The sequence below is a fragment of the Hyla sarda genome, chromosome 2 (assembly GCF_029499605.1).
Source record: "Hyla sarda isolate aHylSar1 chromosome 2, aHylSar1.hap1, whole genome shotgun sequence".
Lineage (NCBI taxonomy): Eukaryota > Metazoa > Chordata > Amphibia > Anura > Hylidae > Hyla > Hyla sarda.
The window spans coordinates 116,119,682-116,144,567 of NC_079190.1; the positions used below are offsets into that span (position 1 = coordinate 116,119,682).

Below are 24,886 nucleotides of genomic sequence, written 5' to 3' on the forward strand. Positions count from 1 at the left end.
AGAAGTCGCCGATCACGGAGGTAGATGGATTACTCCGGAGATGGAAACAAACTTGGAGACAGATGGATCTGCTCCGGGGACAAAGCAAAGCCTCGTGGAGGGTCTCTCGGCGTCTCTCGGCATCTGATGATGGTAAAGCAGGTAAAATGCAGCCAGGTGTAGAAGGAGGATATAACGGAGCTTAACAGGAGTGGTATCGGAGGTAGGAAGATGAGGTTGGTGGATTGCGGTAGTCGTGCGGTTATAGTCTCTTTCTCTAGACGCGTTTCAGGGTACTTTATGAACGACCCTTTCCTCAGTAGAGATATCTTTAACAGTGAAGCTCAAAGACCTTTTATACATGTTACCTGCCTAATTGTAACAGGTGTGTTTCTGTTTAGATCTGTCACAAATAGCAGAATGGAACAGAAACCAGAGGGTTATTGCATCTTAATAGAACGTTGTTCACATTTAGTATCAATGTAGATGCGTTCACAATTAAATGCAATGTCATATATATTATAAATATGGAAAATGATAAATGTAGCAAACAACAAGATATTTAGAATCAATATACAGACTAAATAAGCATAGAATATTAATCGGTTAGATAAAAAATGAATGAAAAATAAAAAATAAAATGAAATAAAATAAATGAAAAATAAATAAAATATGATGTAAAAATAAATAAAATAGAATAAAATAAAATGAAATAAATGTAAAGATAAAAAATGAAAAATGCATGTAAAATCAATATAAAATAAAATAGACAAGATTAAATTAGAGGGTGGTTTGTCACGCAGAACAAAATAGGGTGGGTCTGACTCTCCCATGGGGGCCCCAGTTATGGAAAAAAGGCCCCCATGGGGGGGGGGGGGGGGAGTTAGACACATCCTAAAGAAATCCAAAAAGTTCAAAGTTTGAGTTCAAGCCATTCGGCTCTAAAGAATTAAATTCATAAATCTTCTGACTTTCGGCCTTAGACATTTTTACAATGAAACTACCTCCTCTCCAATCTTTCTTAATGGTTTGTAGACCTGTGTAAAAGAAAGTGGTTGTTTCTTTATTATGAAATTTAGCAAAATGAGCTGATAAGGGGTGTTTTAAATTCCCATTTTTTATATTTGTTAAATGTTCAGCAATTCTGACTTTTAGTGGTCTTTTCGTTCTCCCAATGTATTGTTTCATAAATCCACACTGTATCAAATATAGATCTCCACTTGTGTGACACGAAATGTGTTCTTTAAAGGTCCATTTAAAATCAGTGGTACATGATGAAATTTCTATCATTTTTTAGGGCCCTTCACCTTCAAACAGTTAGGGCATATTCCACATCTGAAAAATCCTTTTGTGTTTAACCAAGTCTCAGAAATATTGTGGGTTTTCATAGGAGGTTTAATACTAGGTGCAATCGTTATCCCCAAATTCGGGGCTTTTTTTTTTTTTTATAAACAATAGGTGCCCGGTCTGGTAGCAATCCTCCTATATCCCTATCCTGCTTAACCATGTGCCAGTGTTTATTGATAATTTGTTCAATTTTTTATATTCGTGATTATAAGGTAAAATTAATTTAATTGTGTGTTCTGTAGAAATAGTGTCTTTCTCTTTTGGTGTGAAAAATGTGGTCCTATTCAGGAGTTTGACGTGATTAAGAGACTGGGTCAAAAGTGAGTCTGGATAATTTGTGTCTTTGAAGAGAGATATTATATCATCTGCTTCTTCCAAAAAAGTGTTATTAGACGTACAATTACGTTTTAGATGGCGAAACTGTCCTTTAGGGATATTTGTAAGCCAACTAGATAGATGGCAACTAGTATAATCAATAAAGATATTTTTTATAGTTGGTTTTTTATAAGTATGACAATTTAACCTAGTTTTATCCGGACTCACTTTTATCTCCAAGTCAAGAAAAGTGATAGATTGTGCACTAATGTGTGAGGCGAAATTGAGAAAGTGATTGTTAATATTTAAATTACCAATAAACAATTCTAAATCAGTGGTAGACCCATCCCAAATTAAAATAATGTCATCAATATACCGTCTCCAGAGCACCAGACCTGTGCCAAGGTGGGGAGTGAGTGTGTCCTCTTCCCAAGATGCCACATCCCTTTCAATATGAACCCAAACCAACTGAATTTGTACACACGAATCTCAAACCACAATCTTGGTTTTACCCAAAAAACATGATGGGTCCGGATATTGTTACCTTTAAAAATTTAGTAGAAAAAGACAGACAATTAAAAAACAGTCACAAACAAAAATCGAATATTAATCATGCAGAAAAGAAAGCAATTCAGGAATTACAGTCGAATAACGAAATCACAATACGTCCCGCCGACAAGGGGGGAGGTATTGTAATTTTAAACACCAATGATTATGTAAATGAGTGTCAAAGACAGCTAAATGATACCACATATAAAAAACTAACAAAAGATCCTACCATAGAATTTGACACCCAACTTTTAAATATCTGTAAAAAAGCTCTAGAGGAGGATATCCTCAATGACAATGAATACAAATTTATCTTGAGCACTCAGGAAAAACTTCCTGTATTTTACTGTCTGCCCAAGACACATTAGCCTAATTAGCCTCTCGGGTAGACCCTTTATATCTGGGATTGGATCTATGACCTCAAATCTGTCCCAATATGTGGACAAATTCTTACAAAATATAGTACAAAGTACCAGATCCTATATCAAAGATACCACTCAAATAGTCAATATTGTTGAATCTTTCAAATGGTTCGACAAACATATCTTGGCCACCTTAGATGTATCATCACTCTATACAAACATACGTCATAATCTAGGTCTGGCAGCAATCCAAAAATTCTTAACTAAACACAATCACAAATCTTCACAGATTGAATTAATTCTCACAGCTATTAATTTCATTCTCACTCACAATTATTTTTACTTCAATGGTGACCATTATTTACAGTTAATCAGTACCGCGATGGGCATGAGATTTGCGCCAAGTTATGCCAACCTGTTTATGAAATCTTGGGAAGAGAACACCATCAACCCCCTCCTTGGCGCAGGTCTGGTGCTCTGGAGACGGTATATTGATGACGTTATTTTAATTTGGGATGGGTCTATCACTGATTTAGAATTGTTTATTGGTAATTTAAATATTAACAATAACTTTCTCAATTTCACCTCACACATTAGTGCACAATCTATCACTTTTCTTGACTTGGAGATAAAAGGGAGTCCGGATAAAACTAGGTTGAATTGTAATACTTATAAAAAACCAACTACAAAAAATAACTATATTGATTATACTAGTTGCCATCTATCTAGTTGGCTTACAAATATCCCTAAAGGACAGTTTCGCCGTCTAAAACGTAATTGTACGTCTAATAACACTTTTTTTGGAAGAAGCAGATGATATGATATCTCTCTTCAAAGACAAAAATTATCCGGATTCACTTTTGACCCAGTCTCTTAATCACATCAATCTCCTGGATAGGACCACATTTTTCAGACCAAAAGAGAAAGACACTATTTCTACAGAACACACAATTAAATTAATTTTACCTTATAATCACGAATATTAAAAAAATTAACAAATTATCAATAAACACTGGCACATGGTTAAGCAGGATAGGGATATAGGAGGATTGCTACCAGACCGGGCACCTATTGTTTATTTAAAAAAAGCCCCGAATTTGGGGATAACGATTGCACCTAGTATTAAACCTCCTATGAAAACCCACAATATTTCTGAGACTTGGTTAAACACAAAAGGATTTTTCAGATGTGGAATATGCCCTAACTGTTTGAAGGTGAAGGGCCCTAAAAAAATGATAGAAATTTCATCATGTACCACTGATTTTAAATGGACCTTTAAAGAACACATTTCGTGTCACACAAGTGGAGATCTATATTTGATACAGTGTGGATTTATGAAACAATACATTGGGAGAACGAAAAGACCACTAAAAGTCAGAATTGCTGAACATTTAACAAATATAAAAAATGGGAATTTAAAACACTCCTTATCAGCTCATTTTGCTAAATTTCATAATAAAGAAACAACCACTTTCTTTTACACAGGTCTACAAACCATTAAGAAAGATTGGAGAGGAGGTAGTTTCATTTTAAAAATCAGTTTAAAAAAATTCAAAAAGTCAGAAGATTTATGAATTTAATTCTTTAGAGCCGAATGGCTTGAACTCAAACTTTGAACTTTTTGGATTTCTTTAGGATGTGTCTCACCCCCCCCCCCCATGGGGGCCTTTTTTCCATAACTGGGGCCCCCATGGGATAGTCAGACCCACCCTATTTTGTTCTGCGTGACAAGCCACCCTCTAATTTAATCTTGTCTATTTTATTTTATATTGATTTTACATGCATTTTTCATTTTTTATCTTTACCTTTATTTCATTTTATTTTATTCTATTTTATTTATTTTTACATCATATTTTATGCATTTTTCTGTTCCATTCCGCTATTTGTGACAGGTCTAAACAGAAACACACCTGTTACAATTAGGCAGGTAACATGTTTGAGCTTCACTGTTAAAGACATCTCTACTGAGGAAAGGGTCATTCATAAAGTACCCTGAAACGCGTCTAGAGAAAGAGACTATAACCGCACGACTACCGCAATCCACGAATCTTCCTACCTCCGATACCACTCCTGTTAAGCTCCGTTATATCCTGCTTCTACACCTGGCTGCATTTTACCTGTTTTACCATCATCAGACGCCGAGAGACGCAGAGAGACCCTCCACGAGGCTTTGCTTTGTCCCCGGAGCAGATCCATCTGTCTCCAATTTGTTTCCATCTCCGGAGTAATCCATCTACCTCCGTGATCGGCGACTTCTCCTAGGCCTTTGGCAACCAGGCCCGTCGCCGTAAGCAAATGGCAGCGTTGGACACTGCCTCCACAGTACTTGTCATCTGCCTTTCGGATGTCCAGCCATACAATTACACCAACTATGGGAGTTGGTAACTATACGACTACATGAGCTGTTTTTAAAATCTTGAAATTCTACAATACATATGATCACGGAGTGCACTTTACAAAAAGTGAACTATGCCGGTTTATACAATGTTGGATTAGCGGAAGACTGCACTATATAAGCGGATTTTTAATAATTTTACGACTATTATTACATATTACCTCCCCACAAGGGCACTGTGTAAGGAGTTATCAATTTATGTTTTGGATTTGATTCATATTATTTATATTATTTATATTATTTTACAATAATGTCTTATTTGTAATAATTTTATATTAAATATCTTTTCATCATAGAAAGTGAAGCACAGTCTGATTTTATTCTTCTGTAATTTTACCATCATGTACCACTCATGGTATTAGTCTAGAGGCTTTTTGGTACCTTTTTCTCTCTACAAATCATTTTAAGAACTGTTCAGAGTAGAAGAAAATCCCCATAGCAAACATATGCTGCTATGGACAGTTCCTAAAATGGACATAGGTGTCAGCAGAGAGCACTGTGGTCATGATGTCAGCAGAGAGCTCTGTGTTCCAAAAAGAAAATAATTTCCTCTGTAGTATTTAGCAGCTAATAACTACTGGAAAGAGTAAGATTTTTTTTATAGAAGTCATTTACTAATCTGTTTAACTTTCTGGCACCAGTTGATTTATAAAAAAAAAGTTTTCCACCAGAGTACCTCTTTAAAGAGTACCTATAACCAAATAAAACTTTTAATATAGTGTTCCTTGTGCAATTAGCAGACACTTTCCCATTCCCTTGCTTTTAAAATTCTCAACATAAATATGTTTAAAATGTAACAGAAATAATGTCCACTAGGTGGCTCTGTTCTGTTCCTTGCCACAATAAATTCAGTGAGTATGGTTTCCTCCCACCTTGGCAGAACCAGAAGCTGCACAAACTGAAAGCTGAAAAGAGCCTCATTGAAAGCTGCAAAAAGCCTCACTAAAACATGCATAGAGCCTCACTGAAAGATACACAAAGTTTGAGGCCTTCTATTTATCACAGCACTGCAACAATGTGAGGGTGGAAGTGGTCCCCTAGCAGGCTTCAGTGATGTAATGCTTGTTGGGAAATGCCCACTTTCTCCTGCTGGAAAATTGCATTATGTGAGCAAGAATAAAGGTATGATACAGAGCTTTTTAAAGCTCTGAAATTTTTTTTAAGGGTGGGAGGAGTGTTAGGAGTAGTTAGGAAACATATCCTGAGTTAGTTTAGAAACGTTTATTTGGTGACAGGTACTTTGTAAAGAGGTACAAAAGATATTCTGGCAAAGGTTTTTTTTTTTTTCAAAGTGCAGACTACCTTAATCAAAAAAACAAACCTTTACTTACCTCCAGCCCTCCCCCAGTGTCTCGCGTATCGCTGCTGTGGACTTAACCCCTGGTTGTATGTCAACGATTTTAAGATTTATGTTAATCTTACATACAGTACTACTTTAGATATTTTTCATGTATGAGTCCTAAGTAATGTATGCAACATGATTTAAATCTCTGATTTCTGTAGATTACTTTAAAAAAAGTAAATCCAGTTCTGAACTTTTTAAGAACATTTCTGTGTCTGTTGAATCCTAAAAAATAGTTTGGGGTTCATAGAAAGAGTGACAGATTTATGATAAAAGATAAAGACATTTTGTCGTGGTTGGCTAATAGCTGGGGCTGTCTTTAATGTGGGGCAAAAGTTAAAGCCCTGGGCCCTGTTATTCCTGGGAGGCCCAAAGCAGCAAGCCATTTAGCTAGAGCAGCTGGCCGCCACCGCCAGTCCAGGCAGGGCCCTCGTAGGAGCCGGAGGCAAAAGCTAAAGTCACTCCACCTCCAGCTCTCATTCATTGCACCAACCCAACGTCTTCAGTCCGCTTGAATGAGAGCATGAAATACCTTTCAATCCTGTGCAGCGGATCCTCCCCCAACTTACGAGCGGTGCACCGCAGTACAGATACGTCGGCCGCGTAATGATGTTCCCAAAATCACAAGGCCGGTGCATCACTAAGTTCTACGTCATTAGGTGGCCGCCATTTCTGTACGGCCGTGCACTGCTCGTCATCTAGGGGAGGAGCCTCTGCCCGGCTGCAAAAGGTATCTCTGCTCCAATGCAAATGGACTGGGGACACCGAGTCAGAGGCGGTACAACTTTAGCTTTTTCCTCCTGCTCCTACAGCAGCAGCATCGTCCTCGATGAAGTGTGGTGCACTGTTGGCCACAGCCATATGGTAAGTGAAGGGGACTATCTGTGTACTGGGGGTGGGGAGTCTAATATAAAAATATGAGGGAACTACCTGACTACTGGGGGGGTCTAATCTGAGGGTACTACCTCCCTATTTGGGGGGCTAATCTGAGGGGACTATCTGTTTACGTAAAGGATAAGTATTAGAAAGAAAAACGTATCCCCTATCCGAAGGAAGTTTTAGATCTTGGAGGGTCCGAGCACTGGGGTCCCCCACAATCTCCAGTTTGGAGACCCTTTTCTCCAGCACAGGGGCACGTCACAACCCCCGCCCGAAGTGGAGGCCACCACACTCTCTACATAAAGCTCTAAGGGAGAGCCGAAGATAGTCGAAATGTCCTCCCATAGAGCTATATGAAGGGGGTGTGGCAGCCTCTGCTTCGGGCTGGGGTGGTGACATGCCCTTGTGCTGGAGAACAGGGGCTCCAAACAGGAGATCACGGGGGCCCCCTGCAATCTAAAACTTATCCCCTATTCTTTGGATAGGGGATATGTTTTTCTTCATGATACTTATCCTTTAACTCCCTACCTACATACTAGGCTACCAAACTTACTGGTTGCCTACCTACGTATCTGCCTACCAATGTACCTGGCTACCTAACTGACTACATACCTGGCTGCGTAACAACCTATCTACAGTACCTACATAACTTCCTAGCTACCTACCTACATACCTGACTACCAACCTACATTACGTTAGCGTTGTTACAATTTGGAGGACTATAGATTGGGAGATTGTAAAGAGAGTGGGTTTAAGTTGGAACATTTTCCCTGGGGCTCATGTGATACTAGTTGCACCCCTGGCTGCAAGACTAGGGATGCACCGAAATTTTGTCTGCCGAAAATTATCAGCCGAAAATGCCCCTTTTCGGCATTTTCAGCTGATGCATTTCGTGGCCTAAATGACACAGAGCGTACAGGTACGCTCTGGGTGCCAGCGACTTAGCGCACCAGAACACGCCTGGATGCCCTGAGTCCCGCCACGGCTATGACGCAAGTGCAAGAAATGCGCTCGTATCATAGCCCATGGGTCCCGGCTGCTTTCAGCAGCAAGGGACCCGCTGGTAATGGTGGACATCAGTGCTGATGTCTGCCATTAACCCCTCAGATGCCGTGATCATTATTGATCACGGCATCTGTTGTGGTTCCGGTGGCTGTTACGATTATTGTTGGGCGCGAATATTTATCATGAATATTGCATATTCGCAAATTCATGAACATAGCACTAAATATTCGCAATTACGAATATTCACATTTTTTTTCACAGTACACATCACAGTGATCATCCCTCCCTGCTTTCAGCTTGTGGTGTAAACAAGGCTCCAATACTAGTTACTGCGCCCGAAAATTTGCATATGTGAATATTCGCATATTGATCCCTCCCTTCTTTTAGCTCTTATCACGCGATATTGCGCATGTGCATGCAAATTTTATGGTGAATGCACATGTGCATGCAAATTTTATGGCGCATAATAAAAAAAGGGGCGCAAATATTGCGAATATGGGAATATATGACGAATATTCGTCCATATATTCCCAAAATATTGTGAACTCGAATATGGCCTATGCCGCTCACAGCCGCTGGGATTAGATCAGTTGAAATGGCAGCCGGAGGTCCCCTCACCTGCCTCCTGCTGCCAGCCTGGTGTCTTCTTCTCTGGTCTGCAATCGAGCAGACAAGAGAAGTAGATCACAGATAACACTAATCTGTATCTGCAATCTAAAGATTGCAATATATTGTCCCCTGTGAAGACTATAAAAGTGTTAAAAAAATGTGAAAACAAGTTTTAATAAAAGGGAATAAGCCCGTTCCCCAGGCTGTGCCTGTGTGTGTGTTACTACTGTGGATGACTATATGTAAAGTGCATGTGTGTATCTATACCAGTGTTTCCCAACCAGGGTGCCTCCAGTTGTTGCAAAACTACAACTCCCAGCATGCCCGGACAGCCAAAGGCTGTCTGGGCATGCTGGGAGTTGTAGTTTTGCAGCCTCTGCAGGCCTCCTGTTTGGGAAACACTGATCTATTCTATCTGTGTGTTAATATAATGCATGTGTACAGTGTGTTGTGTGTGTATATAATGCTTGCAGTGGCGGATCCAGGGGGGGGGGGGGCGGGGAAATTGCCCCCCCAGATTAATTTCCCTATCACTTTTAAGGACATCCCTATTAAGAACATCCCATGCCCCGGTTAGCCCACTGACGTCCCGTGCGTGCGCCCATTGGAAAGCAATGCATAGGAGCGGTGCAGCGAACAGGACATGCGCTGGCCAGCATGGTAAGTGACCAGCGGCACATCAGCTTCAGTGCTCCGACCACCGCTCCTCCAGTCCCGGGACCTACTGCTATGGTGGCCGGACCAGAGGAGCAGTGGTTGGAGCACTGAAGTAGGGCAGTAATCAGACATACAGCCTCCAGCCATACACTGTATGGCTGGAGGTGGTATGTCTGTGGGGGAACATACTGCACCTAATGTGGGGGAACTACAGCCTAATGTGGGGGACTGTACAGCACCTATTGTGGGGAACTATACTGCCTAATGTGGGGGAACTATACTGCCTAATGTGGAGAACTATACTGCCTAATGTGGGGGAACTATACTTCACCTAATGTGGGGGACTATACTGCACCTAATGTGGGGAACTATACTGCACCTAATTTGAGGAGCTATACTGCACCTATTGTGGGGAACTATACTGCCTAATGTGGGGGGAACTATACTGTACCTAATGTGGGGGACTATACTGCACCTAATTTGGGGAGCTATAATGCACCTAATGTGGGGAGCTATACTGCACATAATGTGGGGACTATACTGCACATAATGTGGGGGAACACTGCTAGCCTAATGTGGGGGGAACTATACTGTACCTAATGTGGGGGACTATACTGCACCTAATTTGGGGAGCTATAATGCACCTAATATGGGGAGCTATACTGCACATAATGTGGGGACTATACTGCACCTAAAGTGGGGAACTATACTGCACCTAATGTGGAGAACTATACTGCCTAATGTGGGGGAACTATACTTCACCTAATGTGGGGGACTATACTGCACCTAATGTGGGGAACTATACTGCACCTAATTTGAGGAGCTATACTGCACCTATTGTGGGGAACTATACTGCCTAATGTGGGGGGAACTATACTGTACCTAATGTGGGGGACTATACTGCACCTAATTTGGGGAGCTATAATGCACCTAATGTGGGGAGCTATACTGCACATAATGTGGGGACTATACTGCACCTAATGTGGGGGAACACTGCTAGCCTAATGTGGGGGGAACTATACTGTACCTAATGTGGGGGACTATACTGCACCTAATTTGGGGAGCTATAATGCACCTAATATGGGGAGCTATACTGCACATAATGTGGGGACTATACTGCACCTAATGTGGGGGAACACTGCTAGCCTAATGTGGGGAGAACTCTGCTGCACCTAATGTGGGGGGGGGGGAACTCTGCTGCACCTAATGTGGGGGGGAACTGTGCCGCACCTAACGTGGAGGGAACTGTGCTGCACCTAATGTGGGGGCCTCGTATCGACGTTCGCTCACGTCGTGCTCCCAGAGTTAAAGGGCTGAACATCAGGGGGGGGGTCTCCATGTCCATTTTGCTTGGGGCCCCCAAATTCCTTCAAATGGCCTTGATCTGTCTGTAGTGTGTGTCTGTAAATGTATGTACAATATGTAGTATGTGCCTGTAAGTGTATGTCTGTAGTGTGTGTCTGTAAGTGTATGTCTGTAGTGTGTGTCTGTAAGTGTGTGTCTGTAGGTGTATGTCTGTAGTGTGTGTCTGGCAGTGTGCTGTCTAACCTTATGCAGGGAAAATTGCTTGCCCAGGGTCCAATCAAAATTAAAGACAGCCCTGGGTATAGCTATCCTCATCCAAATTATACTATATATTATAGTATATTATAGTGTACTTTACTTATATATAGGTTAAAAGCAATATTTTGGTTTAACAATTACTTTATGCCTCTTTTTGTAAATCTTGGCCTCTTTACTTCTAATCAATCTCCATCCTTGTTCATCATGTCATCCAATATGATGTGTGCCCAAGTAGGAGTCCCAATCCTTAATGCAGAATAATAAAGACGTGGTACACTGTTTTTGTAGATACGTCAATGTGAAATTTATTAAGCAATCCAAAACAAGGTAACGTTTGGTTCAATGAGGACCTCCCTCAAACCGGATTGCTGCAGAGGCTGTGGATGGAAAATGTAGAATGGCTCATAGCAATGTGAAAGCCATATGGAAGGGCGGCCTATGGTTGCTGGAGTGATTACAGGCCGCCCTTCATATGCCTGGCTAACAGATGTGGACAAAACTGTTGGTATCCTTCTGTTAAATACAGAAAAACCTGAAATAACTTAACACTGCCAAAAGTAATAATTGACAAAAATTTACTGTAAAATTAAGTGACGGAAATGAGTCATTGCTTTTGAACTGTGGTTCAACTGAATCACTTTGAAAAACAAAATAATAAAACTGTTCTGGACAGAAATGATGGAGCCCCAAACTTAATATTTTGTTGCACAACCTTTAAAGGCAGTCACTGCAATCCAGTGATTTCTGTAACTCTCTATGAGACTTCTGCACTTGTCTGCAGGTATCTTGGCCCACTCCTCATAAGCAAACTGCTCCAGCTGATAGCTATGGCTCATAGAAGGCTACTTTAGATCAGCCCAATGTTTTGCTCTTAGCCATTTTTGGTTGTTTTTAGCGTTCCCACACAATGCAGAAGGAGCAGGGGATTGACACCAATCTTCTACTTGTCCTATCTGCACTTCCTAGATTTTGTTCCAGTAGCTGGGACACAGATGATGCAATCCGCAGGATGTCCAGATTGGGGCTGGAGTGTACCAAGGACAGGTAAATATCCTATACCTGCAGAAATCCAAGGCTGCTTAAGTAAATAAATGTGTTTCCAGATCTACTCTAGAATGATCTCCAATAAATGGGGTTTGGTGCGGAATACATGCCTGAATCCTCATTAAACCCCAATTCCAGTGCTGCAAAGATCACACTACCAAAGTGTTGTAGCGGAACTTCCAGCAGAAATTGATTGTGACTGGAAGATTGAACATGCTGAATCTTCTGGCGAAATGTGACAGAGAAGTCCCTGCTGGTGAAGAACCAGGTAGGCTGCCAGGCATCACCCTGGGATTCAAATCTCCTATTGACACACCCCAAACAGCCGCTGATCCTCTGTGGGGCACTTCAGATCCATGCCACGAGCTGCCCTCAGCATACACTACCACCACCATCGTGTGCTGGGTAGCATCCATAGCTGTTCACCAGACAATGGACATTGATTGTACATGCCAGCTCAGAGTGCCTGGAAACCCTCTGCAATCAGCCTTATCTGCTGGTAATATTTGGGAGCTGTCAGAAATCACTACAGGATTGAAATCTTTAGCTGCCCGAAAGCAATTAAATCAGCTGATCTTCTCCAGGTGGCAATTATGGATCATTTCTGCTTCATTTACCAGGGAACAGGAAGGTTGCGGATCCACAGAGAAATTTTTTTTGCAGAATTTCCTTACAGAATCTCTGTAATGTGTATGGGGCCTAACTCTACACAAAACACCAACAGTGGTCCCTTAACTTACAATGGCCTCAAGTTACAATATTTTCAACATACAATGGTCTTTTCTAGACCATTGTAACATGAAATTAGGCTCAACATATAATGCTATGGACAGTCCATGCCCCCTGAGGGGGCTAGTGGGGTCTAGTGGGTAAGGTCTGGCACCCTGAACAATAATATTGTTTGTTTCTTGTTGCATTGACATTGTCACATAGGATTTATATCACATTATGGTACATGCCTTTGTATGACCAGTTATTTAGATTATTACAGTCCATGTGCTGCTGATCTATATCTTATGCAATTAATATTCCCAGTTCCTTTACCCACCCATCTGTTGTATTCTGGTGCCTTTTTTCTGCTTTTTTCTATTACATTTTCTCTGTGATTGTATGTATTTTTCTAATAAATTGGTTTATTTTAAGTTGTTAATATTGGTGTTTTGTGCACTAATTTATTTTCTAATCAGAGTTGCTAGTTTGTAGTGCACATTTACTTACGTTTTCCTTAAGGTAATATCTTTTGGTGTTCACAGTCTAGAATGTGGGAAATGTGTCAATGGCTAGAAAAACTGACCAATCAGAATGGACATTTTAAAACCCCTGTATTATTGAAGTGCATGCACTGACTGCGCTGTCTAGCAGCGCCTCCCTATAGTACAGGGAGGTACTACATGTTCTGTGTGTACTGTGCAGGACCCTAAAGAAGCTCCTGTCCTGTGATTTCCAGCCTCCATCAGCTTTTTCTTACTTTTATACGTAATGGCTTGCTTTATCTGTTTTAGTTATCCTCTTATTTTTCTTCAATCCTCACTTTTTTCTATTTATGAATGACATTTTAGAACCAATTACGAGGTTTCCATACAGTTATGGTTTTAACATACAATGGTTGTCCTGGAACCAATTACTATTGTAACCTGAGGGACTACTATACTTTTAAAGGCCTGTTGTTTCCACTTGAACGGAGCTGATGCTTCTTTCTTATCACATACAACCCTTTAGTACCATAGTATGATGACCAATTTAATTAAATTAGTCATACTATGTTCCATAGTATAGAAAATGGCTGCTGCATTATTAGCACAAAAAGGGCAAGAGATAAAAAACAATCATTTGACTGTTAACAGCAAAGAGTACAGTATTATACAGCTCTAATTTATGGCTGATTTGTATACTTGCATAAACACAGTGACCATAAGTCAACGATGAAGGGTGGAAGAGTTTAGGAGAGGTAAAGGGAGTGGTCACCTCATAAATACAGAGTACTCATAACAATAAATCAGAAAGTTCTCTATTAGCAAAAGCATATACAGTATCAACATAGGATGGTCAGTAATAATTTAAAATTATATAGAAATTAAAGAGAAATAATGAGTAGCTTTTAAATGTTACAGGTCTGACTTAAAAGTTGATTGTGGATGGAGCTTGAAGCATGGGCAGGGCTAGGGAAGGACATTCTGGGTCCACTGAGCACCTTGGACTGCATATGCCTCTTTGATCCTGTGTGTTATAGGGACGTTTTGAAGGACGGCCCTTCTGAATAAAAGAGGGGCTGCTAAAGGAGGAGTTAATTCTGGGGTTGCCCTGCTGCCACAGGGAGAAAACCTACCCAGAAAAGAACTTGGCCAGGACTGTCCTGCTGCTGAAGATAGGTACTGCTACCATCAAGAAATCATGTGGGACTTCCTTTTTATGGTATGAAGCAGCTGAGGAGGAAGGGGCATTGATAACTTGGTTGCCACTATAGGCAAGGACTGAGTGTGGCTCATGAGTGTGGGCGGTCAGGTTGCACGGCAGCCATACACTTGAAGTACACCAGAGAGTTAGCTAGCCGCCATAGGGACCAAGCTGCAGGCAAGATGTGGACAACCAGTGCATCTTCAGCACCATGCTGTAGTATTCTGTGAGGTAGAGAGGGCCCCCTTCGTTACCAACAGAGGCACATCATTTTTCATTGGGTGGTTGTCCTGGCATGGACTAACCCGAGACGGTCTCCTAAGCGGTTGAGATCCTTTACCAGTCGAGTTAGGGCATTAAGTTGTTAAATTGGTGTGTTTGGTATAATAATTGAATGTACTAAATAGCCACTGTGCTTGGCCTTCTGTCTTGCACTCCACCCTGCCCACACGATCCTTAGGTTGAAGCTGACTGCTAGACCACTGGGTGAAACTTAATGGGTCGCCTAGATATTACCCTTAATCTCCACAAAAAAAATATGGACTTTGCTGCAGGAGGATCTTCAGGTTGAAGTCTTTAGAATAGTTACCAGTTGGCAGTTGGATGCATATCAGGACAAAAGTAAGACCCGATTGGGAGAGTGAAACAATATTGAAACCGACTGGGTTCAAAACAAGGAGATATCAGAAATTGTGTCCAATTGCAGAAATGGGACATAGTCAGGAGAAGCCTGGATCACTGTCCAGGAGTAAGGCAAAAGACAGAAAGAGAAATACCAGGAGTGGCCTCAGATGGTAACAGACATTATGATTAGGAAGAGGCCTCAGACTGAACCAGAGGGTACAAGGAACAAGACAAGGAACAGACCAGGAATTTAGACCAGGAGCAAACCAAGAATAGACCAGAACTCAGAACCTGGAACCCCAGGACCATACCAAGTAAGGAGCAGGAGCAGATCAACTTGGTACCTGGAGAACAAAGCACAACATAAGCCATCAGCAGGCAGTACCAGAAGAAGTACCACAAGTACCAGACATAATATTGGATGTCTGGACCAGGAGTAGTACCACAATTACTAGACATTGTATCTAAATCAAAGCCAGAAGGGGCCAGAAGTCTTAAAACAGATACCAGGTGTATTATTCAAGGATGTTGGTCAGAATATTGTCAGGAGTAGCCAGCAATCTGAACAAGGAGTAGTACCAGGAGTACCAGGCATACTTAAAGGTTAATGGAGCATAGTTGGAAGCAAGGAACAAAAGACAAACAGAAAGAAACAGCAATGGGCTGTATAGAAACTGCTATAGAAAGATTGCGCATTATGGCAACTGCCATGTTTTTTTTTCCCATTTAATGCATATTAATCCCCAGTATTCCTGTAGTGACATCTGTTTCATCCAAGCTCTGCTGCATCCATACATTTTATTACTGCAGCTTGGTATGTTATGTGTTATGTGTAACCGGAAGGTTTCTAGGTTACATTACCTCCTATGAACTACGTGGAAAATGTAGGTTGCATTCGGAAACCATATCAGTGGAGAAATAGGCTCAAAAGGCTGGAAACCAATGCATGCTGCATTAGTTTAAACATATATACACAAGGCATACACAAGAAGCCCACAATTATTCTTTAATAATAGCATTTGCTGCAGACTGGCTTCCAGACTGGCTCTTTATTGCTCAGAAATACAGGAACAGACTAACCCAATCTTTAGGAATCAGCTGCACGCTTTTCATTCTCTCAGAAATTTTCAGGGGAGTTGTATATCTATCCTTATTTAGGCCTTTAGCAATTCAAAGGTATTATTTGGTTATATGTCCTCTTGTAATGATGAGGTGACTCTGCTGCCCTTGTCCCAGTCTACACAGCAAAGCTAAAAAGTCAATTGCTAAAGAAGAAAATGTGAGCCAATTGTGTGGGCTGTATCAAAACTAAAATATATATCATATGTGACAATAAATCAACATTTAATATAATAACTATAACAAAACCCTGATTTAACAATATGTCATTTTCTCACAATACTTTGAATTGGCTCCATTCCATAGCATTTGTAAGCATTTATATTGACAGTATCCATTACTAAAAACCATTCACTACCTCAACATATTTAGTTTTGAGACTATATAATTACAGAGCAAGTAAATTGTTTTATTTTGATAAGAATGTAAATGCTTATCTGTAATATAATACTACAACATGGATAATTCAATGAACGTTATTAAATTAAAATATTATCTAAATTAGCCTCTTTTTCTCTGCAAATAGGAAAACAGTACGTAATGTATTCTCAAATTTGTTAATGTTAGTCTTCATGTTTCTGTATTTCCAGCCTAGTAATAATGCAACGGAAGGGCAAGCTGTAACTGTGGAAATCATCCTGACCCTACAACTAGTGCTCTGCATTTATGCCTCTACTGATGACAGGCGGGATGACAATGTGGGGTCTCCATCACTTTCTATTGGGCTCTCTGTTGTACTGGGTCACTTAGTTGGGGTAAGTGTTGTTATATATTTTTGCTTGTGATCATCATTATACTGTACATTGCATTGCTTGCTTACTATAGCAAAGAGATCATAACCAAGGTAACATTCTGCAAATGTTGTGAGACAAACAGTAGGACCCAGAAGATACAGAGAGATTTTCTAAAATATTACAAGCTATTAATATTATAAAATGCAATAAAACCTAACTGCGAAAGCACAAACATCTTTGAAACCAATTCTGAAACATATGAGACTTTTTTCCATACTGGCCTGAGGTCAAGTTCTGACCCTGCTTTAAGCCTGATGTAACAGAAATCAGGATAATTCTGACCAGACAAAGCAGTTGGGTCATGTGACCAGTAGAGCATTCAGACTACCAGAAAAGGACATGCTTTTATGTGTAACATTGTGGTCATTCCTGTGTGGCTGACTTCCTCTAGCTACAAGATTAAATCCCAGTTTAATTCTCCTTCTTTATCTGTGTTTCCCCATGTATAGTGTGCTGACATATATCTTGCTGCACATAGGACTGAGAGTCCATCCTATCTGTCTCTGCAAAGTCTGGTGCATCATGGGAAATATAGGATGCACTATGAAAACCATACTAGATGGGAATTAAGACTCAAGATGGCAGACAAACCATGCATGCCATGTGAACTAATATAGGTATACAAAAGGTGCACACAAATGCCCTTATTTTATTATTCAATCATAGTCTATGCTACAATATATAAGCAAAAAAAAAAAAAATCCCAGTAAACCTGGAAATGAAGTCCTATTATTGATGGTCTGAACTGCCACAATTGCATTTCTTTTTACTGTCTTATAAATTGCATGCAGCAAACTATAATAACTATACTTTTGACCCCCCCCCCCCCCCGCAAAAAATTGCATATAAGTGATTGATTTTCTATCATGGGCACCTATAACTCTTTTGCTGGATTACCAGCTTTCCGTCCTTGGAATACTCTTGGTGAATACTAGCCACTATATACCACAAGCACATCCCAAGACCTACCATTTTGGTGTTTCTCTGAGTCAGTTGTCTATTTATTAGAAGACAGCCCTTGTCAAAATTGCTCAGATCCCTAAACTTGGGCCATTTTCAACACATTAGTATAAAAAAGAGACTGTTCACTTGCTGTCTAATATATCCCACTGTTTAAAAGGTGTGTTCTCATAAATAATCGGTGTTATTCACCGCATCCGTTAATGGACTGGCTGATCACTGAACATACATACATTTATTTATTTATACGTACATAATGCCAAAACATTGTTGTAATAATATGACTAATAGAGGTAATAGGGCCGGCGAGCTAAATCTTTTTCAGAACTTTATTTATGCTTCAGTTGCTTAACACTAAATGAAGGCAATTAGGTAGAAACTCCTAGAATTGTGCAATACATCCTTCTACGTACTACTACAATCTAACATCTCAGTGTTGTGTAAGATAATTCACAACATGTTAATGGCTCAGAACGTGATCCCAGAGACTGAGTATTGACATAATTATTGATAAATCATGCACGTTCTTGGATACCTCGGGCATGTGAATAAAAATGCATTAATAGTGTATGACTGTATAAACTATTCTGTCCATGATACATCACACAGTATGAGATCCGAGCAGATGGAATCCTGGAGGAGAGATAAGAATTTACATGTCAGATCTTCTTTGAAGCTGCCATTAACTTTTACAGCCCATAATAACTCTATATCACTGCTCCCAATTTATCTTGCTATTGATATTCTAATTCTAATAAACACTACTATATTTTTCTTTGATGAGACGGAAAGGGAAAAATATTGGTCTATAGCTTAGAGCTAATAATTTTGATATTGAGCTACTGATCTTCTTGCTTGTTTCCAAGCATTGAAAAGTAGGAAAGCTTTTAAAGGTGTTCACCTAACAGCCAAGTGATCACCTATGGTTCAAATGTAATTTATTTATCAATACCACTGCAGCTTTAATTCACTTGAGCAAAAATACTATTCTTAGAGTGTTATAGTCTTAGATTATACAATAAAAACAACAATATATTAAGTACACTGCTCAAAAAAATAAAGGGAACACTAAGATAACACATCCTAGATCTGAATGAATGAACTAATCGCATGAAATACTTTCGCCTTTACATAGTTGAATGTGCTGACAACAAAATCACACAAAAATGATCAATCAATGGAAATAAAATGTATCAACCCATGGAGGTCTGGATATGGAGTCACACTCAAAATCAAAGTGGAAAACCACACTACAGGCTGATCCAACTTTGATATAATGTCCTTAAAACAAGTCAAAATGAGGCTCAGTAGTGTGTATGGCCTCCACGTGCTCATATGACCTCCCTACAATGCCTGGGCATGCTCCTGATGAGGTGGCGGATGGTCTCTTAAGGGATGCCCTCCCAGACCTGGACTAAAGCATCCGCCAACTCCTGGACAGTCTGTGGTGCAATGTGGTGTTTGTAGATGGAGCGAGACATGATGTACCAGATGTGCTCAGTCGGATTCAGGTCTGGGGAACGGGCAGGCCAGTCCATAGCATCAATGCCTTCCTCTTGCAGGAACTGCTGACATACACCAGCCACATGAGGTCTAGCATTGTCTTGCATTAGGAGGAACCCGGAGCCAACCGCACCAGCATATGGTCTCACAAGAGGTCTGAGGATCTCCTCTCAGTACCTAATGGCAGTCAGGCTACCTCTGGCATGCACATGGAGGGCTGTGTGGCCCCCAAAAGAAATGCCACCCCACAGCGTTACTGACCCACCACAAAACCGGTCATGCTGGAGAATGTTGCAGGCAGCAGAACGTTCTCCACAGTGTATCCAGACTCGGTGTATGTCACATCTGTCACATGTGCTCAGTGTGAACCTGCTTTCATCTGTGAAGAGCACAGAGTGCCTGTAGCGGATTTTCCAATGTTGGTGCTCTCTGGCAAATGCAAAATGTCCTACACGGTGTTGGGCTGTGGACGTCGGGCCCTCATAGCACCCTCACGGAGTCTCTTTCTGACCTTTTGAGTGGACACATGCACATTTGTGGCCCGCTGGAGGCCATTTTACAGGGCTCTGGCAGTGCTCCTCCTGCTCCTCCTTTCACAAAGGTGGAGGTAGCGGTCCTGCTTCTGGGTGGTTGCTCTCCTACAGCTTCCTCCACGTCTCCTGATGTACTGGCCTGTCTCCTGGTGGCGCCTTCATGCTCTGGACGCTACGCTGACAGACACAGCAAACCTTCTTACCGCAGCTCACATTGATGTGCCATTCTGGATGAGCTGCACTACCTGAGCCACTTGTGTGAGTTGTAGACTCCGTCTCATGCTACCACTAGAGTGAAAGCACCGCCGGCATTCAAAAGTGACCAAAACATCAGACAGGAAGCATAGGAACTGAGAAGTTGTCTGTGGTCACCACCTGCAGAATCACTCCTTTATTGGGGGTGTCTTGCTAATTGCCTATAATTTCCACCTGTTTTCTGTTCCATTTTCACAACAGCATGTGAAATTGACTGTCAATCAGGGTTGCTTTCTGAGTGGACAGTGTGATTTCACAGAAGTGTGATTGACTTTGAGTTGCATTGTGTTGTTTAAGTGTTCCCTTTATTTTTTTGAGCAGTGTATAAGATTTTCCCACCATAGTAACTCATAAATTAATGGGACATGCAATCATTTCTGAATAGTAAGGGTCTCACAGCTAGGACCCCTACCAAGCACTGGAGCTTCTTTACAGTGTTTCTCTGCAAATTCATGCTCCTCGCCACCCATTGTGCAGGTAACTAGAACACAGCCCATTTCACTTGAATAGTACAGTTACTTGAAGTAAATGAGTAGTGACAATAGCCGGTGGAAACTGGACTGTAACCTATGAGAATGTTATGGCCAGAGTTGAGCGAGCCGAGCCCCCCCAACCCTGATCCAAACTTCGAGGGGTTCTCTGCTTGCAGAACTTTTGAAAATTGCCAGGTTTGGCTCGGCCGAACATGGCAATGTTGGGTCTGAGCTGTGCCCGCAGCTAGACAGGAGTGCTTGCTGCATGGAGTTAGGGCTCCAGTAGCAAAAAAAACAACTTTTGACATGTCAATCCTGAGACCCTCTGCGATCCTTAATGACAGGACGGGAAGCAGGCGGCATTGCACTAAGCTCAGATCTCTCTGCCAGCCTGGGAGCTCAGCTTCACTTCCCCGGCCTGTCATTAATGATCCCAGCCTCATGCGGTGAAAACAACTTTTGACATGTCTGATTAACATGTCAAAAGTCGTTTCTTGCTGGGCTGAGCCCTATGCCCCAGACCAGCAAGGAAAGTGTTAATTAGCACTGCAGAGCACTTATTAACTCTTTGGTGAGTGGGTTGTATACAGCATACAGCCTTTTCTGTACACTGTATACAGGAGAAGACCACTTACTGACCTTCATCTTGGCCCATCGGTCTTCATCTGTAGCACCACCTCTAATGATGATGTCAGTAGAAGACCGAAGGACCAAAATGAAGGCTGGTAAGTATAGGTCTAGGAATGATGGGAGATGTAGTTAAGCAGCAGCGAGCCTCCAGTTTTGCTAGGGGGGTTGTAATTTAACAACAGCTAGAGGCTCCCTGTTTGGGAATGCACTGCCACAAAGGGTCTGTTCACATTATACATTTTTAACATGCCTTTAAAAAACAAAAAGGCATGCTAAAAACGCAAATGCTAAAAATGTGAACAAACCTATTCTTACCAACCTTCATGTTTGTCAATCAGTCTTTTTCTGTAGCCCCGCCTCTTATGATATCATCATTAGAGGCAGGGGTACAGAAGAAGACCGATGGACTAAGTGATCTTCTGTCTAGAGTATACAGCATAGCACAACTTTTGACATGTCAATCAGACATGTTAAAAGTTCTTTTGATTGCATCGGGTCTCAGTCCTGAGACCCCCTGCGATCGCTAATGACAGGCTGGGGAAGCGAGCGCATTGCTAAGAGAGATCTGCCGGCCAGGGAGCTTAGTGCAATGCTGCCTGCTTCCCAGGCCTGTAGTTAAGGAGGCATGGAGGATCTCAGGAGTGAGACTCAGTGAGATCCAGGCAATGTGGCTTAAGATGCAAAAAGTTTGCCACGAACCGACCACTTTTTAAAAGCTTGCTCATTTCTAGCTATGGCCAAGAATAGGTCAATTGCATTCTAGAATACATTCATATTTAGAAAAAGGTAAAGGATCATGGTTTGAAAAACAAATTGTAATATACTGAATATTAATGTGAAATTTTGTATTAATAGAAGGGAATTTATTGTTCAGGACTCTCTCCTACTAGCCAGAACAAAGACTGGCTTCTCGCTGGAGGAGTCGTGATGTTCTTGTATCACATGGACAGAATACTGATTTCCATGTGAACTCTGAAATGGTTCTTTGGTACCAAATATGACAGAAATTTGTCTATGAAATAAAATACTTGCTTCATCTACTTGTAACACATTACTAGGCCAGAGATTATACATTTATCTTTGTGAATAATGATAATGAGTAGCGTGTATAATCTGTGGGTAATGATTGAATTGCTAACAGGGTGACAGACAATAACATCAATATCATTTTCACTATATGATGCAATGTTCCAAATATAAACTGCACTTTTGTCCTTGAATTTAGATTTATTTTACTGGCTGTTCAATGAATCCAGCTCGCTCATTTGGACCAGCTCTGGTTGTTGGAAATTTTAACACGCACTGGGTAAGGCACATCTAAACCTTAACAGTATGATAAGAATGATAATATCTAGCAATCCTGGATAGTATTTTTATTTTTTTTGCTATGTGTTTCAATTCTGCACCAACAAAGAATTAAATAGTACCTGTCACCAAACTAAAGTTTCAATATCTTGTTCCTTATGTAATTATAAGACACTTTGCTATTTACTTGCTGTTAAAATTCTTAATTATGTGTTTTTAATGTGATTGAAAAAGGGCCATTAGGTGGCTTTGTTCTATTCCCTTCCGCAAGTCAAACAGTTAGTTTGGACTCCTCCGAGGCTGGCAGGAGGCCAAACTGAGGAAGTGCATGCGGGGCATGGCGGGGCATAGCTTTCACAGGCTTCAGTTAAGTCGTGCCTGCTGTGGAACACCCCCTTTTTCCTGCCGGGAGCTCACACAATGTGAGCAAGGGGAAAGGTATGATACAGAGCTTATTAAAGCTCAGAAGGGCAGAAGGGTTAGGAGTAGTTAGGGAATATAATCTGAGTTAGTTTACAAAATATGGTTTGATGTCCGGTACTCTTTAAAGGGATGTATCACCTACATTTTAACTGATTATGGCAAGATGCTGAAATGAATCTGTTTTCATTTTCTGATTGTATTTTTTGTTAGTTTACTTTTTATTTCTTTGTTCATTATTATGGGAGCTATCATCTTGCCTGAGCTCTTTTAACAACATTTAGAGATACATTTTACAGCAGGGCCCATGGACCATAGACAACAATGGAAAGGACCTGTCCTAATCGAATGCATTGGAAATGTTACTGGGTGTGCTCTGTGACCTTTTCAGCTTTCATTCTACAGGGAGGGGGAGGCTGAGCTTTATCTATTGTGAATGGTGTCTTATCTATTAATTAGTGTCACCTTTGTACTCTGTGATGAGATACTAATCTGTCATCTCAAGTTTATCTTAACATATTCTTTTTTTTCTTCAGATCTTCTGGATTGGACCTTTGGTGGGGGCTATCCTAGCATCCTTGATCTATAATTATGTACTATGTCCACAAGAGCAAAGCTTCTCTGAGAAGTTGTCTGTCCTCCTAGGACGAATCCCAGCTATGCAAGAAGAGGAAGAAGATTGGGAAGAAAGACAGGAACAGCCTAGGAGAAAGTCTATGGAACTTCAGACACTGTAACCACTACAGCTATTGATAGATAGAAAAGAACTGTCACGTCAATCTAACTTATCATATAGAAAATTGTAGTAGCAACAAGATAGGTTTAAAAATCTCAAAAATGAAGGACATACATTTTTTTTTCATGTAAAATACAGACTTGTTCCAAATTTGTACACATGTTGAAAATGGTGTGTGAACAATGAGTGCCATGTCTCATTGACGCAGTGCCTCTGGTGGGGAAAAGGTAATCAGCAAGTGATAGCAATATTAGGTGCCATGGATTACTATGCTCTAATGCTTTAAGAGGAGTAAAAAGCTATGTCCACCTTTGCATCTATTCTTTTGTAATGCTCCAATGTTTGTAAAATGACAAAGCAACTTTGCAAATAACCTTTATAAAAATGTGTTTTGTGTGTGTGTATTACAATATATATATATATATATATATATATATATATATATATATATATATATTCTTTGTCCCTTTTTCCATTTTAACTTACTAAATGTATGAAAGGAAGAAGTATAATTTGCACTTTTTTCTTTTGCTTCATTTTTCTTTGAAGCAGTAATACAAATTGGATATAGCCTTTAATAACAAATGAATACTAACTAAACTGAACTTTTTTTTAAACTGGGTTGACCATATTAGTTAGAATTGGCATTTTGTTTAACCTCCATTACTGCATTGCAGCCCCTCAGATGTGGGCACGTTGTTCAGGTTTCTGGATATAAATTCAAAGTGGTGGTTTTCTGGTATATAGCTCTATAAGTGGCTATAAGTCATTAGGAGAGATAAGGTAATAAGCAAGTGACAGCAATATTAGGTGCCATGGATTACTATGCTCTAATGCTTTAAGAGGACAAGATCTGCTACAGTATATGACACCACTGTCCATCCTCTGGAATAGTTGTCCTGTGTTCTGCCTTAGGTCACAGACTTTCTTCTTAGTTATTCAGCTATTAGGGCATTAAGCAGAAAACATGGGTTTTCAACATATGGATTAACTATGGATTTTTAACATAATAAATTGAATTTATCACATTGCTGTCTTTCTACATTAGAATATTATGCAATGGTAGAAAAAAAGCCAAACCAATAGGAACAATA

The 24,886-nt window shown here is 40.5% G+C and overlaps 1 protein-coding gene across 1 annotated transcript in view; it reads left to right on the forward strand.

Annotated features, from left to right (window-relative positions):
• Positions 1–23,866, forward strand: part of LOC130357709 (aquaporin-2-like) — a 47,968-nt gene extending 24,102 nt beyond the window's left edge. The window contains exons 2-4 of the mRNA XM_056560437.1: positions 16,774–16,938; positions 22,557–22,637; positions 23,593–23,866. Of these exons, the coding sequence (XP_056416412.1) occupies positions 16,774–16,938; positions 22,557–22,637; positions 23,593–23,793 (447 nt within the window). The 3' untranslated portion in view covers positions 23,794–23,866. The remainder of the gene's footprint in view (positions 1–16,773; positions 16,939–22,556; positions 22,638–23,592) is intronic.
• The last annotated feature ends 1,020 nt before the right edge of the window (positions 23,867–24,886 follow it).